Consider the following 16,065-nt stretch of genomic DNA (forward strand, 5'->3'; position numbering starts at 1 on the left):
CCACAAGTATTTTTCTAAAGATCTGAGAAGCAAGAAGCTCATGGGCTCTGCCAGCAGAGGAAAGCAAATCAACTCAAACTTTTTATCATAATTCTACCTTGCCGCTGTCTACGCGGGTCTTTGAGGAAAAGAAGCTACAGGAGACGCAGGTGGACTGATACTGAGGAATCTTTGAGAGTTTGCAAAACACTCCAATTACCAGTAAATCCCAAGACACTTCTGAAAGAAAGCCAAGTTAAACCCCAGGAGAATAGCTGCTGATATGTGTCAGTAACAGCTGAGTGGAGTTGGTGGCATTGTGAAAGCAGTAGTGAAGACAAGGCTGATGATGGCAGAGAGCCTCCTTCTAAAATGTTGAATCTGGCTATTTATTAGGCTTTTGGTTAATCTTTTAAACTTTCCTGCTTGCTTTGGCAAATGCACACGAGAACAATACTATCAGTGGCAGTAGTTTCCCAAACAGAGGTGTTGAGAAAAGGTATCTTAGAAGAGGAAAGAATCCTGATGGATGAGAGGGATGGCTCCTGCCCCTGCTGTCTCCTCCTCCTCCTCCCTGCGTTGGAGGTGCCTGCTCCTGACCACAGGGACAGCTTGGCTGCTCTCTGTTTATTTTGGGTAAACTGACTCTGTCCCAAGGTCAGAGCCCTCTCATGAAACACAGCCTCTCCTAGACTACTGAGTGTGAGAAAGCACAGTATAGGAAAAGACCAAAGACTTGTCAGCGTGGAAGTACGGAACAGAGCCAGCCAGATCAGAATCAGACATCAGCACTCTTGTCTGATCGTGCTGTAGAGTTTATAATCTTGTTATCCTGGTAACTGCTGTACACGTTCCCCGACTTCTCTTGATTTATTTCCTCTAACCTCCTTTAAATGGCTTTTTGTACATCTGTTCATTCTGACTCTGGGAACAAGTCGTTTCTTAATGAGCGTGCTGGAGCGAAAGTGTATATTATTTCAGAGTGGGCGCTGTGGAAAGTGTCTCCTCTTTTACTGCAGTTGGAGCCACAAAGCAACCTGGCTAGTGCTTATGGGAAGGCCTTTGCTGCCAAAACATCAGCTTCCTAGTCTTTTAACGTGTGTGGGAGTTGCATGAAAACACTTCAGTGGGTGGCTGACACATTTTTAGTACATTAAGCTCCTGCTTACATTCTTAATATATTCTATTTTGCAACTAGCTAAAAGATACATGTGTTCCAAAACATTTCCTAACAGAGTTAAATCTGCACACCTGCTCTGCTATTGCGCGTGGTGAATGTAAAATCCAAGGAGTATGTGAGGACATTACTAATGAACAGAAAATCAAGAAGGGAGATTGAAACCTGTTTGCACTCTCCATTTCGAATAGTATTTAAACTCTCTTTTCTCTTTGAAAGAATATGGGTTTTGAGCTATACTGGCTGTGGATAACTGAAGGTTCTCATTCAAGTCTTTCTCCGAGTTGAGGGGTTTTCTCACCAGCTGGCACATCAAATAACACTCCTGACAGCAGCCTCAGACTCTTCTTCAGGACTGAGTTTTGTTTCTCCAAATCAAAGCCAGACTGGTGAAAATCTAAGGGATAGCTGAAGTCCCCTCTCCTCGAGCTGTCCTCCAGCTTCCTGCAGGTTCTGCTAACTTGTTTGCTGGCCTTTTATTGTAGGGCTAGGTGACCTGCAAGTCATCTGCTCCTTGACTTCAGACCATCACCTGGGAAACAACTAATTATTTGTAGATGGAGATCATGCATCTTTGGACATCCCGCTCAAGGCCTAGAATCCTTGACCATTTGCTTTGTGGCCATTTTCCTTTTCATCATAAGCAGCCTGGTTTTAGTTCTTAGGCTTGCTGTGAAGAAAGGTGTGCTCAGATATAGTGTTGCCTTCCAGAGGTTTAATTCTGGTTTGGGCAGTAGGTGCCTACGAGCAGATCTGTTTTCATCAATGAAACAAACTGAAGAGCCAAAGGTATCACTACCATTAAGACGGTTGATTCTCTCAGGTATAATGTAAAGGGACTGTAGCAGACCGCTGTAATTCAACACCACTCTCCTGAAATAGGTAGCTTTATATCCCCCAGGCTTTGGGCCGTAGTAGTGGATTATTTTTTATTGTATTAATGTGTTATTCCTTGCATTCTAAACTTTCCACATTATTTCTGACCTTCAGTCCATCTCTCCCCAAGCTAGGCACATAAAATTCCTCCTTGCGTAGCCAGTTGTTTACTGGCATCACTGCCATCCCAGAAGAGCTCTTACTTTGTGGATATCTTCAAAGTATTTTTACTAAAGTAATTTCCTTATTAATTTTAAAGGATGTTGCAGCACGTGGCCTAGACCTGCCTCAGGTTACATGGATCGTACAGGTGGGTTTGCTCTGTGTGTGGGTCTGTGTGTGTGTGTTGTGTGGTCTTGCTCAGATGAAATCCCTTTCCAGTCCAGCCCCTCTTTCTGCAGTTTGCTGGTGGTTGTGCTGATGCCCACAGGTGTGGGAGATTCATGTGTTCCTGACTGCAGGACTGGGACTCAGGGTTTTGCTAGGATACAGTATTGCTATCATATCTTTGGTTTTGACAGTCTCTTTTCCTCTTCAATAACTCCAGTGTTACCAGCTGTGTAATAATATTCCACTCGCTGGGAGGAAACACCCTCTGTTTCCCTCCACAGGAAGCCAAATCTTGTGAAGTACTGGCCATTTCTCTTGCAGTTCTGTGTTTCTATTTTTCTGAGCTTGCTGGGGAGGCAGTTCCACGAGGAGTTTTAAGTGTGATCCTAATGTTAAACACTGAGTAGCCCAATAGTGTCTGTGCAATGACCTGAATGTTTCAAGCAAGGCTTTGCTGGGTTGGGGCTGGGGCTGAGTAGCTGTAAGCATTCAGCTTTCAGTAGAACTGCATAGCTCAGATTTCCCCGGAAAAAAAACCCAAAACAACAAAAGCCCAACACTGCTGCATTGCTGTTGACAGAAATATTGTCTTTGAAAAAAAAAAAAAAAAGAAACTAAGGGAGATGGATTGAACCTTAAAAATAGCAACCTGTCATTTCAAAGAGGAAGCTGAGAGCATCAAGCAGATTTCATTTTTATAAAAGATTTATAATTAAAAAAAGGTTAGTTGAATTGAGGAAAAACTGATCCAGAGATTCTTGTGTATCAAGTGACACTTGGGTAGAAAGAACAGGGCACAGAGCCTCAACAAAGCTTTTTAATTTCTACCTCATCCCTTCAGGTAACATATTTGATTTTAATTTTGTGTTTTTAAAAAAGAAAGATTTTGTAGCAGCTAGCTAGTTGGAGAAGGCTGAGGAGGTGAAGTCTTTAATTCCCAGATCTGTATAGTAATATAATTTAACCAAAGATATAGTTGCCAGTGTTAGAACGCAGTGCAAATTACCTAAAGCCCTGGGAGACTTCTGTGTGTCCAGAAGGCGAAATCTCAGCTGTCCTGAGAGCTGTGTCCAAGAGCAAGGACCTGCAGGGAGCAATTAGATTGCTCACAGCATCTTACTCACACCTCTAGCCAGTAGAAACTTTGCCAGAGGGCACAGGTATAAACACTAGAGTGGGCTTTGGTTGTTGGGTTTTTTCCAGTTAAACTGCTGAGGGCTCATTTCTGAGCAGTATCTCTGTGCATGTTCATTTTTCCAGGAAGGGGGTGGTGGGGGGAGAAGAATAGGGGGAGGTTAAAGGGAGGGAAGTATGTCACCCTTTATCAGATCTTGCAAATGGCTGGGCAGTTGTGATTTCCAGTGAAGTAAATAAGAGGCACCGCTATGTTAGGGGGGGCTTTAAGCAACATTTTCATAGTGCCTGATAGTTGTGCATGGGAGGATGGTCCCTACCTGTATCATATGCTGCTGAAAGCACTTAATCCCTCATCTCTCTTAGATTTCTTCTGTCCAGTAACCAGCTATGATTTGTTTTAATCAAAGCAAAGAAATTTAGCCCAACTCCAAATTTTAATCCATTTTAATTTATGTCTTTGCTCCCAAATGCAGAGCGGGCAGCTTCCCACACTGTATGGGCAGTCCTAGGGGGTATTTTGGTCTGGGGTTTGTTTGGTTTTGTTTTGTTTTTTTTTTAAGAAAAGCAAACAGGTTCCTGACGTGCCTGTATAGAAATAAAATGTAAAAGGCAAAGAGAGACACTGAGATGGGGAAACTGTCCTATTATCTGAAAGTTGGCCAATGTGTCACATTCACATGTCAAAAAACTGCTGTGGCTGAGGGGGCTGAGTGATGGTTACAGGGATGAGCCCAATGGGCTCTGTATAAACAGGCCAATTCCGAGGGAGGTATAGCATGTGGGTTTTGCTAAGATCCCTTTTGTTTCAGATGAGCGAGCTGAGTGTCTCGTTTATAATTAACATGCTGTGTTCTGTTAATTCCTCCTTTCCCTTCTCATGTTCCCTTTTGAAGTATAACGCTCCGGCTTCACCTGCGGAATACATCCACCGGATCGGGAGGACGGCTCGCATTGGCTGTCACGGGAACAGCCTGCTTGTCCTGGCGCCTTCGGAGGCAGAATATGTCAGCTTGCTGGCTTCTCACAAGATTAAGTGAGTCAGAAACGCGAACAAAAGTTTCAGCTCATCCTTGCTAATTAACCTTCCATGGCACTTTCAGCGGGACTGTGTCTCGTGCAGGTTTTAATAAGAATTTATTAATTCTTGTGATCCAGGACCGGCCCCAGACTAGCAAAAGGAGAAAAGGAAAGTGTGTGAAAATCATCAGCCTGACAGATTGTGCGTGAGTGAGTGTGAGGGTGAGGGGCAGAGAGGAGACGATAGTCAGAGATCCTTTGCACTCCATTGTTATCTCTCTGGCCCTGGGTTCAAATAGTGGCTATGTGGAGATCACAAGTCAAATGAGCCTGTCAAATGCTAACTGGCCATCTGCCTGCATAGCACCATATTGTCAGAGATTGTGCTTTCTCTTCAGGAGAGATCCGGTGGAGAAATAGCTAGGGAGCTGTGGGTCATATCTGGCAGGTCATTGGCCAAGATGTGTTGTGTAAGTGGCTTGTGACAGGAATAGTAGAGGCTTTTGCAAGTGGCACATACCCAGTATGGTCCTGGAAGGCGATAAGGGAGGTGGACTCTGCAGACCAGAAGAGGGGTGTGCTTCCAGACTAGCTGAGAAGGCTTCTCTTACACTGACTAGCTCAGACTTGGGAGTGGGCAGTAAGAAGAGCAAGCCAGGCTGGGTAAGGACCAGCCCAGTGTGCAGTCAGCTACCTGATGGCCGACACGTGATGGGATTTTAGTCCAGCTCTGGTTGTGCAGTGGTCCTTCTGTGGAGAAAAACCACAACTCGCTGCTCAGCGTTACTAGTCAGGAGTACTATCAGGTCTCAAGCCTCCTCAGCAGTCAGCTGGGTATATGTGACTCCCCTTGCTCCCTGCACTGCTGTCTCTCAGCGTTTCAGAACATCAGCAGAGTCCCTTTAGTGTTGTACTAGTGGTGATGGAGCCCTGTAAACTCATGCACAAATTAGTTCTCTCTTATTTCTTCTGTTTATGTCGGGTGGAGCTGCTTGGAGTCAAATTTGGTTTTGCATCCTTGAAACAAACAAATGTTGGCAGTAAATACAGGCTTATTCTAGGCTGTGAGCCATTTAGTGGTCTAACAAAGAGCTATCCATCATCCCAGGTAACTATCTATTAAGCAGACACCAGCAAGACATGGAGGGCTAAGCTGACAGGGTTTTTTTTCATGTAACAAACAGCACTGACATTTAAAGGTGAAATCTCACATAATTGTGAATTTTTAACTCTGAGTGGAAAGTTCTATTTTTCTATTTTACGATATTTTGGAAGTGTTGGAGGAAGGAGAGGGAAATTTCCCTCCTTTTTTTTATTTTAAATGTTAATGCTTTTATCCAATTAGGGTTTTTTTAACAAGTTTAAGGAGCAGTGTCACTCACACTGGTAATTATATCTGCTAAGGAGACCTGTTGTTGAGCTAGCCATGTTCTTTGGGAATCTGTAGAAGACTGTGCTGAATGAGCAGAGGGAGGTTTATGTGAATTTTTTTTTTCTTCATCCACTTCTCAAATCAGCAGAGCCAAAGAACTCCAGGGATTGTCTTTTCTTGTATGTTTGTTTTACGTTCTTCATAAAATGTGCTGCCTTGCAGGTAAGGTACTTGCCAAAAAAAAAAAAAAAAAAAAAAAAGTAGAATTTGCCTTCCTTGACCCCCATCTTCAGATGGAAGAAAATGAGTGTCTAATTGGCATGGGTGGTTGATTCGGCCTGTTGGCAGTCATGTGTCCTCCGCTCTTCCTACATAGTAGCGCATGGTGTGAGAAGGGGCAACGGGATAGAAAAGAGCTGATGAATTACAGAGAAGATGCAGGAAGGCAGCTTGAAGCTAAAGGCAGCAAGTGCCATCAGCACAAATTGCCGTTACCCTTCATAAACAGAGCATTATGGTGATAATCCTGACAATTTAATTCAGTGCGAGGGCGAAAGACAGCATGTGTTGGACTGTCACCGATCCTCTTAAGCGCTGATAATTTTTTGTTTCTTTACCCCAAGTCTTTGTAGCTTTTGACTTGGACTGCACAAGTTACTGGAGTTTGCATTTTTTTAATTCTTTGCTTAATTTTTAAAGCTTTTGGGTTTTGTTGAGGATGAATGTGTGTTGTGAATTTTTTTTAATTTGTTTTTTCTTTTTTAAATGAAATTCCTGCTGGGTTTATTGAAATGTAAATACTTCATAAAATATGTATTTCTAAGAAGACAAAGCATGAGATGGGTCCCCGCAGCCTTCAGCTGGTGTAAATGAGCAGTGCTGTGCTGATTTACAGTAGATGAGGATCTGACCTAGAGGTTTTTTCTTAAGCCCCTCCACCCACCCCAGCATGCATGGGAGTAAGTCCAGAAATGTTGAGAGTCGGAAGTAATGAGAGCAGACGTGGCTTTGTTCCTGGATGAAAATCCACTTCGGAATTAGGGATGACTGCCTTTGAAATTGGAAATCGCTCGCAATTAATTTTCACCGGTACCTGAAGCCTCTCCTTGGCTTCCACTGTGGAAAAGCAATGTTATCCTTTGCCAAAACGATCTCACTTTGGCTCTGCTGAGATCAGTAATTCCCGTTGGGGCTCAGGAAAGCTGCATGCCTCTCTGCAACTTTCTTTTCAGTCTTTGTGTGGCTTGAAGTTGTGGCTCCTGTACCTAACTGTACATGTGTATGTGCATGCACGTGCACACTCATGTTTTCTGTACTTTTCCTCTTTTTTTTCTTTTCCTTTTTTTTTTTTTAAAGGTTAAACTCTGAAATGTTCTGTCTCAGCTCTAAACGTAACTAACAGATTTTCCTTCAAAGGAAGGAGGCAAGAAGCTGAAGAAAGTCAGTGAGGTTCACTTTTTTTTTTTTCTCCTTACATCTCTTTTAGTTCCTTCAACTGCAATCTAGCAGCGCCTGCCTCGACAGCTATCAGATAATTTCTTTATCTGCTAACGGCGGCCTAACTAATTTATAAAGAAAAACGCATCACCGTGAAGGCACGAGTCATTTCTCTCCCTTCTCTACGGTTGTGCTTGCCCCCCTCCCCTGCTCCCCTCACATGATGCTCCCCGCTGTGAACCAAGTTCGCATATCTGTTAGGCTGCGAGCTGGCAGCGCGCCAGGCGAGAGGAGGATCGGAGAGGGGGTGACATCTCAGACAAATCAATGTCAAAGGTTTGACGTTTTCATTCATAGCGGTGTCAAAGGAACTTTGAGGGGGGGGAGGGATGGGGAGGTATACTTTTCTCTTGCTTAAGTGGTTGCCATTTATGTTTTAATTTACTGTTATACTTTTCAAAACCAAACAGAGAAACCCTCAGTTGTCTTTTTATGCTCCATTTCCCTTTTCCCCCATCGCTCCCCCGCCTTTCTCTGCATCCTCTGCAGAGGAATCTGCTACATCTTGAGTCCCAGCTGCACAGCAATGGGGCTTGTCTCCCAGATAGAATATCTTCGGGCCACACTGGCCTGTACCTTCCAGGCTGGATGGCTATTCCTCTGGACCATCTCTTTTTCCGTCCTTATGTTGTGGTGGTGAACTGGCTGAGGTTGAAGAGGCAGATTGCAAAAGTAAAGGTATTTGTTGCTTTAACTGGGAAGGACTGGGGAACGGGTGAGGATCGCTTTGTTCTGTTACACGACATGGCAAAGATTCCTCTGTTCCTCCTGGCCAGGTTTTTAGAGATCTTTGAGGGAAAGCAAGGGGCTAACCATGTTGTTATTTCTTTCTGTACTTTACAAGTTGAAGAATATCAGCAATGCTTCCTCTCAGAAACCACATACATCTTTCTGACCATCTGAGATTCAGGAGTCTGAGAACTGTTGGACCCCCAAGATTTCTCTCTTCCTTAGACTAATGTATCCCCAAATGAACTCCTTGGCTTCCATGCAATATTTATGATTTTTTTTTTGGTATAAAAAGGGAAAAGAATCTCTTTTCTAGAGATGACCTTTGCCCTTTGCTGAAAATTTGGGCCCACAGACTTCAGCTTTTATCATCTGAGTAATTCCCTTGGAAATGGGACCCAGTTTGGATGCAGCTGTAGTATTAATGGCCTGGAGCTGCACAGCTGTTCCTGTGCTGTCACCTGGTGTGTGTGTGCCCCACAAGACAGTGTTAAAGAGGATGAAGAATTTCTAGTCTCCTGTAAATGCACCTCTAAGTAGGACCACTCACTTTAAAATGAAGCAGGTTTGTAAGCGTTTCCAGTATCTGGGCCATAACAGGACCTAGCAGTGTCTTGCTACCAGGACTGGAGAATAAATCATCTGGTTGAATCTACAGGAGGAATGTGAGTCGACAGAATGAAAATAAATGCCCGGTGTGAAGCCTGACTAGGACAGCTGACTGAGTCTCCTGTAGTTAAAAAAAAAAAAATGCTATGGGGTCCCTAATGGGCTGGGCTTTGGCTTTACACTTCAGAGAAGAGAGAAGGTGAGTTCTCAGAATGGGGAAGGAAATCAAGCCATGTATTTGATGTTAGAGGTGGCTCTTGTGGCTGTAAATGAACTGGAGAGTGTGTGTCCATTGGGAAGTGTGTCTCTGAGCTTTGCCCCAAGTGGTGTAGCAAGAAGTTGGAATGATGTAAGATTTTGTGGGAAAGAGCAATGATGTGACCAGAGGGAAGGAAGCTGCAGGAGAGTTAACTTGATGGGAAAAGTTCCTTGGGATCCTGCTGTTACCCTCTGAGCTTGAGTCACTATGAGAAGGAGCTGTGTCTTTACACAGCTTTAGTTTTAGCTCTTTGGATTTGAGAGCATGGTTGCTAACATGGGTGGAGACAAACGTCTGTAAACATCAAAGCACTTTGTCCTTTTGAATAAGGGTTGAGCAATTCCAGAGATTCTGGAAGGTAAACTGGGGGAGACAAGATGTAGGAGAAGTAGCAAAGTAAGCAGAGCACGTCTTTCCAGCCTGCATGTGTGTCTCGGTCTCTTTCTCACACTTGCACGAGCAACTGAGTGCAGACACCTGCTCCCTGCCCATGGCATCTGATGTACAGTAAAATGTTTGACACCCTCTGGGCTCAAGGTGGAGGTTACAGATCTTATTGTTTATAGTTATGAAGCAAATCTATAAGAAACATTAGTGTTATGAACTCTGGTTTGAGTTTCTTTTAGTGGAAAATATAACCAAATGGTTCCCAGTTGTCTTGGTGCTTCTCACTGCAAGGAAGGAAAAATTATGAAAATGACAGACATATAATTAAAGGCCTAAATTTTTTCTTTAATCAGGTACTCTGGTTGAGACCCAAGGAGACTTTCAGTGAACTGAAAGTCCACCCTCAGTTAACTATTTCGATGCTCTGTTAGAATTGGAGTGTGTGTTGATGGCTTGTAACAGAGACAAGGTTGGGGGTAAAATTGTGTCTCTGTTTCAGTGAAAGCACCAGCCCAGCTGGGGTCGAGATTTTACAGTAGTTACACTTTTAGGGTTGCTGAGTGAGTGTCTGGGGTAAGACCTCATATATTTCAGGGACAAATTCTTAAGTTGAACGTGTAAATCTCAATCTTTTAGCTATCTTTTATCAGCCTGTGGCTCGTTAGACACTATATTTGAAAAGTAGGAGAAATGGTAATTTTTTGTCTTTGTCGCTTCAGTGTTTCGGAGATAAAGATGGAGAAGGTATTATCCAGCCTGATGAAAGATGATCGCTTCAAGTTGCACAGACCAGGAAGCAAGGTGAGTTGTTATGCTGATTTGGAATTGCTCCAATTTTCATTTACCTGTTAAACATCACAAGTATTTCTCCCTTAGTTTCTATCTTTACAATATGAAGGTTGATATATCTGCGATGTCAAGCAGTGCAAATAATTCTAGAATTGCCTTATATCCCAATTGTCCAATCTTTAAGCTGTTGTCCCCAAAAAGCAGTTGGTTCTAACTCTTCAGCAGATATTTTTGTAACAGACAGTAAATGTTTTTGGCTGCAAAAGCTTCAGGCTTTTTTCCCCCACAGTGTTTCTGTTCTTGGCTTTTCTGCACTAAAATGCTGTTGGAGATCACAAATGACACTACTTCTCCGAAGAAATAAGGAAAATGTATTTGTTGATGTGTTACATAGGGTTTTTTATTATCTGTATTTACTTGGAGCCTAAAACAAAGCTCACTGTGTTGACAGGAATCTTTTCATTGACTTCGGCAAGCTTTGGGTCTGCCTTCGAGTTGCTAATTCACAGAATTCAGTCATTTGCAATTGATGTCTCGGGCATTTCTGCATTCTGGCAAATTAAATCCTCCAAGAACCCTCATTTTGAATGGAAGTCAAGAATGTGTCAAGCATGATGCAGCATGCTCTTTTTTTTCTCTTGTTGCTGTTTTGCCTGCTCGTTCTTTCTGTTATACCATGTATGAGCCGCCTTGTTTCCTGCGGATGACTGTTAGGAACTGTGGTGTTCTTGGTAAACATGCTTTTGAAAGATGTTCGGTTTTCCTATGTGCCCTATATTTCACAGAAAGCCAGATCTGTAGCTCATCTGAGGTACAGCTATTTAAAGTTCTTTCCCACCACTGCACAGTTTTTCACTTAAATCAGCCTGTAATGCCTATATTTTAGATGTCTGGAACATGCGTAGGATATGGCTTCTTAACTTGTCCAACAAATATGTAAAAGTTTAGTGCTTTGTCATTGCAGAAATTATTTCAAATAGTTCTTGTGTGTATAAATACTTTTGTTTTCTCCCGAATGTGTTTATAGGCAGGTAACTTTGGGTTTCCTTTGGAGACTTTTTCAACAATTACATTTATGCAGAAATCACACTTTAAATTTGTTGCTGATGTGGGACAGAATATTATATATTTGTTCCGGGCTTGAAGACAAATGTTATTTAATGGAAAGTGAGCAAAAAAGGACATGGCTTTTGTAGGAAATTATGATTTGACTTTTGAAAAGTGACAGGAGAAAACGCCTGCTGAATGTTGTGGAATGTCAGAGCCCAGTACTTGTGCAGGTTCAAAATCACTGATCCATTTGGAAAATTCTCTCCTAAACATCTCGGTGCCTTTGGAACAACAATAAAAAGCTAACAAGTCTGTTTGCTACCAGGACTGATCAAATTGGTATTTCTACCATGCTTTCAAATTGTTAAATACTTTACATGTATAAGCACAGAATATTCTAAATACTCTTGTTTTCTCTTTCTCCCTTTCCTTCAAAGAAAATATAAAACCAAACGATATTTACAAATAGCTCTTACTCTGATTTTTGCTCAGCAGCACTGCCTGGGCATGCTCTGCCATGCCAGGTGCTGTACAGGAGTATGTGTACAGAAGGAGCTGGTTCCTTTCACTTGCAGCCGAAGGTGGGATTGAATTCCTCTCTTCCTTCTGCCATCAAAGCAAATGGGGTTTTGCTGCTGGCTTCACTGGAGCCAAGATATTCCTGCTTTGGCTGTAGGATGGTCTGAATCTGCTGCAGGAACTTATAAATACAGAATAACCTATTTTTGTATGACTCAGAATCTGAAAGGATTGGGACTGAGAAATAAGTTTCTCTTTATGGAAAAAATTCTGTGTCATTTAATGGGTGTTAAATTATAGTAGTTCTGACAATATCAAATAGACTTCTTCAGGAATTACTTGAAAAATATATGTTAAATACAATCAAGGATTCATTCTGTTTGTTAGCTTTATATTTTATTGCCATCAGAGGCTCTGTAAGTGGTCTGCAGTGCTTTCTCAGAAGCTGCAGGGGCATGTTTCCAAGTTTTCAACAGGGTTAATCTCTGTTAAATTCTGTAAGTTTGCTGTAAAGACAGTACAGTAAGCTGGGAATGCAATGGGACATTGCATAGGCCAGAGAGTGATTGAGGACTCGTTATGAGGAGCTGAACCTGATCCGTTTGTGATGTTGCCATTCGAGAGAGTGTTAGCTTTGCTTATCAGCTCTCCATGCATTGAGTCATGTATATATTATGGTCGTGCACACAGAAACCTCATTATAATGCTCTTCGGTTCTCATTGCCTCAACTGAAGTCCATTATAAGTACCACATTGGAACATGTATTTTTTTGGGCTTCTGTGTACAGCCAGGGAGCAAGCTGAAGTGCCTGTAAAATGTATATTTTATATTTAGGTATATAAAATATATATGTGGCTATGTCTGGGTGTGTGAATGTTCACCTGCCTACAAAGAGAATAAATTTGATCTTTCAACTTTTATGGAGGGGGGCAGGGGAACTTGGTGAGTTCTACAGAAGGTGTGTGTAGGTTAGTAAAAAGTTGTTATTAAAACAAAATCCTTCATTTTGTTTTGAAGTATAATAGAAGCAGGAGATGTTACAGCCTGGCTTTTTGGTGCTTTTTATCTCATCTTTTTTTTTTTTTTTACTTTTCTACGAAAGAACTTTTCTACCTCAGTCTAGTTTTACAGTGTTTCAATTCCTTCTCCCATTAACATTTTCTCTTAATGAAATCAGAAGCTTTCAGTACTTATCCCAGCCTCTCAAACCTGAAAGCTGCAGTCTTTATTATCAGAAGTTTCCTTCTTCTGAAAGAAATAAGTATGTCTCTTCCTGGTGTAGTTGGCATTTGGCGGAGTCCCCCTGATGACTTGAATCAGTTAAATAACACTGCACCCAGGCCGGTTTCTTCTTTTAGCTCATGGATATTGTTATTGATCACAGTCATTACGCTAGTGGTTAGGGATCTGCCAGAATAGGCTCTTACTCTAAGCAAACACGTGGTAGAGAAAGTTCTCCTATCCCACTACTTCTCCATAATGGCAATAATGCTTCTTACTTAGCAGATGTAACAAATTCATCTAGATGGAGAGTAGATCAAGCAAATCTCTGGGGTAGGCTTTTATCTTTTGGGTCTTGGAAAAATGTGTAAGGTCTCAAATTAATTGTCCTGTTCATTCAAACCAAGATACGAGCAGGATTAAAGCTCGCTTGTGTGAGTAAAGCATACAGGATGCCTTCCAGTGCACTTCCAGTAGCACTGTTTTATTTGATCTGTCCAGACACTCACATGGTGTGCAGGTTTTATTTTCATGGTTTGGCTCTGAGTCAGTTTTAAATTTAGATTTATTTTTTTATTATTACTGATTTTTGGGGTGGGGTTGTTTGTTTGGATTTTTTTTTTTAGATAAACCTCCCTGAAAGGCAGGAAACAAACACAGATTTTTTTTCATGCCCATTAGGGGGCAATTTTAAAATGAGATCTGTCTCAAGGGGCTGAAGGGGATAAAAGACAAGGTGGAGATGGGAGGAGGGGAGAAGCTGTTTTCTGAGTACATTATGTTTCCTGCCATTTGCTTTTTTTCATTTATTTCTCTTGGACTGACCTCGCACTTTGGAAATTATGCACCTAGTTTCTTATCCCTCATTTTTGTCTTACCTCTTTTTTTTTTTTTTTTTTTTTTTTTTTTTTTCCCCCCAGCACCAGGAAGAAGAGATGCCTCATTTTGAAACCTAAAGGGGGGAATAAGAAAAGTCCTTTGTAATATATTGCCATATTATCACTAAATCCCCTGACAGTTGTGACACAGAAGCAAGTCACCTGTCACTTAAGCTTGAGGTCTCTTTAATTTTCTCCTGGAATTCGCACCAGGCTGTCTTTAATTTGAGGCCTTTATTGGAATTCTGAAACCTTTCTGCCTCCCCGGTGCTCAGATCTATTCTGAGTGCTGTTACAGAATGTATACAATAACCAACAGAGGGATTCAGAGGGGGCTGAAGCACTGTTTATTTAACACTCTGGAGGGATTTTCGTGCTTATTCGGTCCTGGCTACCCGGCTTTCAATATCGCTTTGACAACCGTTATGCCCTTCTCATTAATTTTAAACAGTTAAAACACAGGAAAAAGAGAAAAAGTTTTCATTATTAAAGTGCTTTACTTTTTAATAACAGAGGATTCTGTCCGCCAGGGGAAAGGGCAAGCCTCACTAATTTCACATTCATATTAAAAAACGCTGGGAAGGTGACACTTTGTGCTGCCAGGAGGCTTAACAAAAGAAAAGTGATGGGGGCTAGGAGGAGCGGGCGGGGGGAGAAAGTTTTATGTTTCACGTCAATGGAAACTTGTTAGTCACAGCAACGAGTGTCCACTTCAGGGAGGCAGCACCACTTGTAGTTTATTAAGCCTTTACAGAGGTCCCTCAACTGGAGACTGTCTCAACTGATTAATAGGCGGATGATAAGTCAGACTAAAAGGCATCTGTGAAACAATCTTAGGTTATGAGTCTTTCTTGAGTGGGTTGGGAGACAGGGAGCAGAGAATGGAAATCTGGGAGACTCTTCATGGAGGCTTAAAATACCCACCTTGTCTTTGGAGATGCAGATGGACAGTTAGTCCAGGTAGGGAGTGAGCAGGAGCTCTAGTCCCCACATGTGTTTGCTTTGTTGAAGAAGAACCCAGTGGCTGGAAGCTATGGGATCCTGAGTTCAGAAGAGGGCACTTTGCAGGGAGTTTAAACTACATTTGAGGTCTGTCTCTGGGCAGATTTGCTGTTAGGCTATAGAGTGGCAGATCTGGGTCAGCAAAACATTTTGTGTAGGGTGCCAGCAGCATCGCCTGGCTTCCACGATCACCGAGGTTCGCGGTGTCAGTGTGATACGGTTCCCCTGGACTGGCAGCAGTGCTGACACGATGCTCGCAGCTGCGAGGGAAGGAGGGTTTTGCAGCATTAGCATGCAAATACCAGGGAGAAACAACAGGATTGTTGCCTTGGCACAGGCCTAGTACAGAATCCTGGGAGCTGGATGTTTGTTTTCAGTCAGCCCTGGTCAGATGAGGGGGTTGACCCGTATCAAGTTACTGCCTTGGATCTGGCACTCTTAGATTTGGATGCTGGTTCCTGTCTGAGTAGCTTTAGAGAACCGTGGCCCTTTCTTTGGAAAGGTTCACTTCCATGGCTGCTTGGCTTTGCACTTTGCTATCAACTTTCTATCAAAAATTCTCTTGTTTTCTTCTGCTCGGCTACTTTAGAGGGAGAGATGGCCTCTTTTCTCCTCCCAGTAACAGCTTGCTCCCAGGAATGGTTGTTTTCCTGAACTGCATCCTACAGTCAGATCCTGGGGAAACTTGAGCACGTGCAAAATTGCCCTTTTGGTCTAAATTTCTTCTGTCATCCCTTTGGTGCAAGGGGCTTGTCTTATTGTAGAGGAACCACATGATGGCAGTTACAGTTAAGTAACTTGTTGACAGTGAGCAAACTTCGTGTAGGCATCAATAACAAGAAGTTCATTTGATTGGCTTTGTTCACAGGTACTAAATTTGGTCTGTTCTCCGGAGCTTAGGGGTGAATGTAGATCTCCTGCCCCATGAGTGCCTAGAACAGGCCAGGTGTTTTGGGGAACCGTACAGGGGAACTTGCAACATCAGTCTAAAACTGTTAGTGTGGAGTTTGAGGGGAGTTATTCCAAATAACTCCAATGGAAACAAGAAGTGGTATCTGGCCTGTGGAATCTGGAAGGGAAAAAAAAAAAAAAAAAAGCAAGGGAAAAAGATACGTGATAGATGTTAGAAAACACAGAATTAAAATTGATTTGCTCTCCTTACCACACTGCTCACTGGCTGCTTTGACTTTAACGTCTTTATCTGTATTTTTTTTTCTCTAGTAATATTGAGAGGAT

General features: G+C 42.4%; 1 protein-coding gene across 3 annotated transcripts in view; it reads left to right on the top strand.

Moving 5' to 3' along the window:
• DDX31 (DEAD-box helicase 31) overlaps nt 1-16,065 on the top strand; it is a 50,114-nt gene that overhangs the window by 17,521 nt on the left and 16,528 nt on the right. For all 3 annotated transcript variants that reach the window (XM_074923543.1, XM_074923544.1, XM_074923545.1), the window contains exons 15-17: nt 2,292-2,342; nt 4,393-4,532; nt 10,089-10,170. In XM_074923543.1, the coding sequence (XP_074779644.1) occupies nt 2,292-2,342; nt 4,393-4,532; nt 10,089-10,170 (273 nt within the window). The remainder of the gene's footprint in view (nt 1-2,291; nt 2,343-4,392; nt 4,533-10,088; nt 10,171-16,065) is intronic.

Source organism: Athene noctua, chromosome 20 (assembly GCF_965140245.1).
Source record: "Athene noctua chromosome 20, bAthNoc1.hap1.1, whole genome shotgun sequence".
NCBI classification, from domain to species: domain Eukaryota; kingdom Metazoa; phylum Chordata; class Aves; order Strigiformes; family Strigidae; genus Athene; species Athene noctua.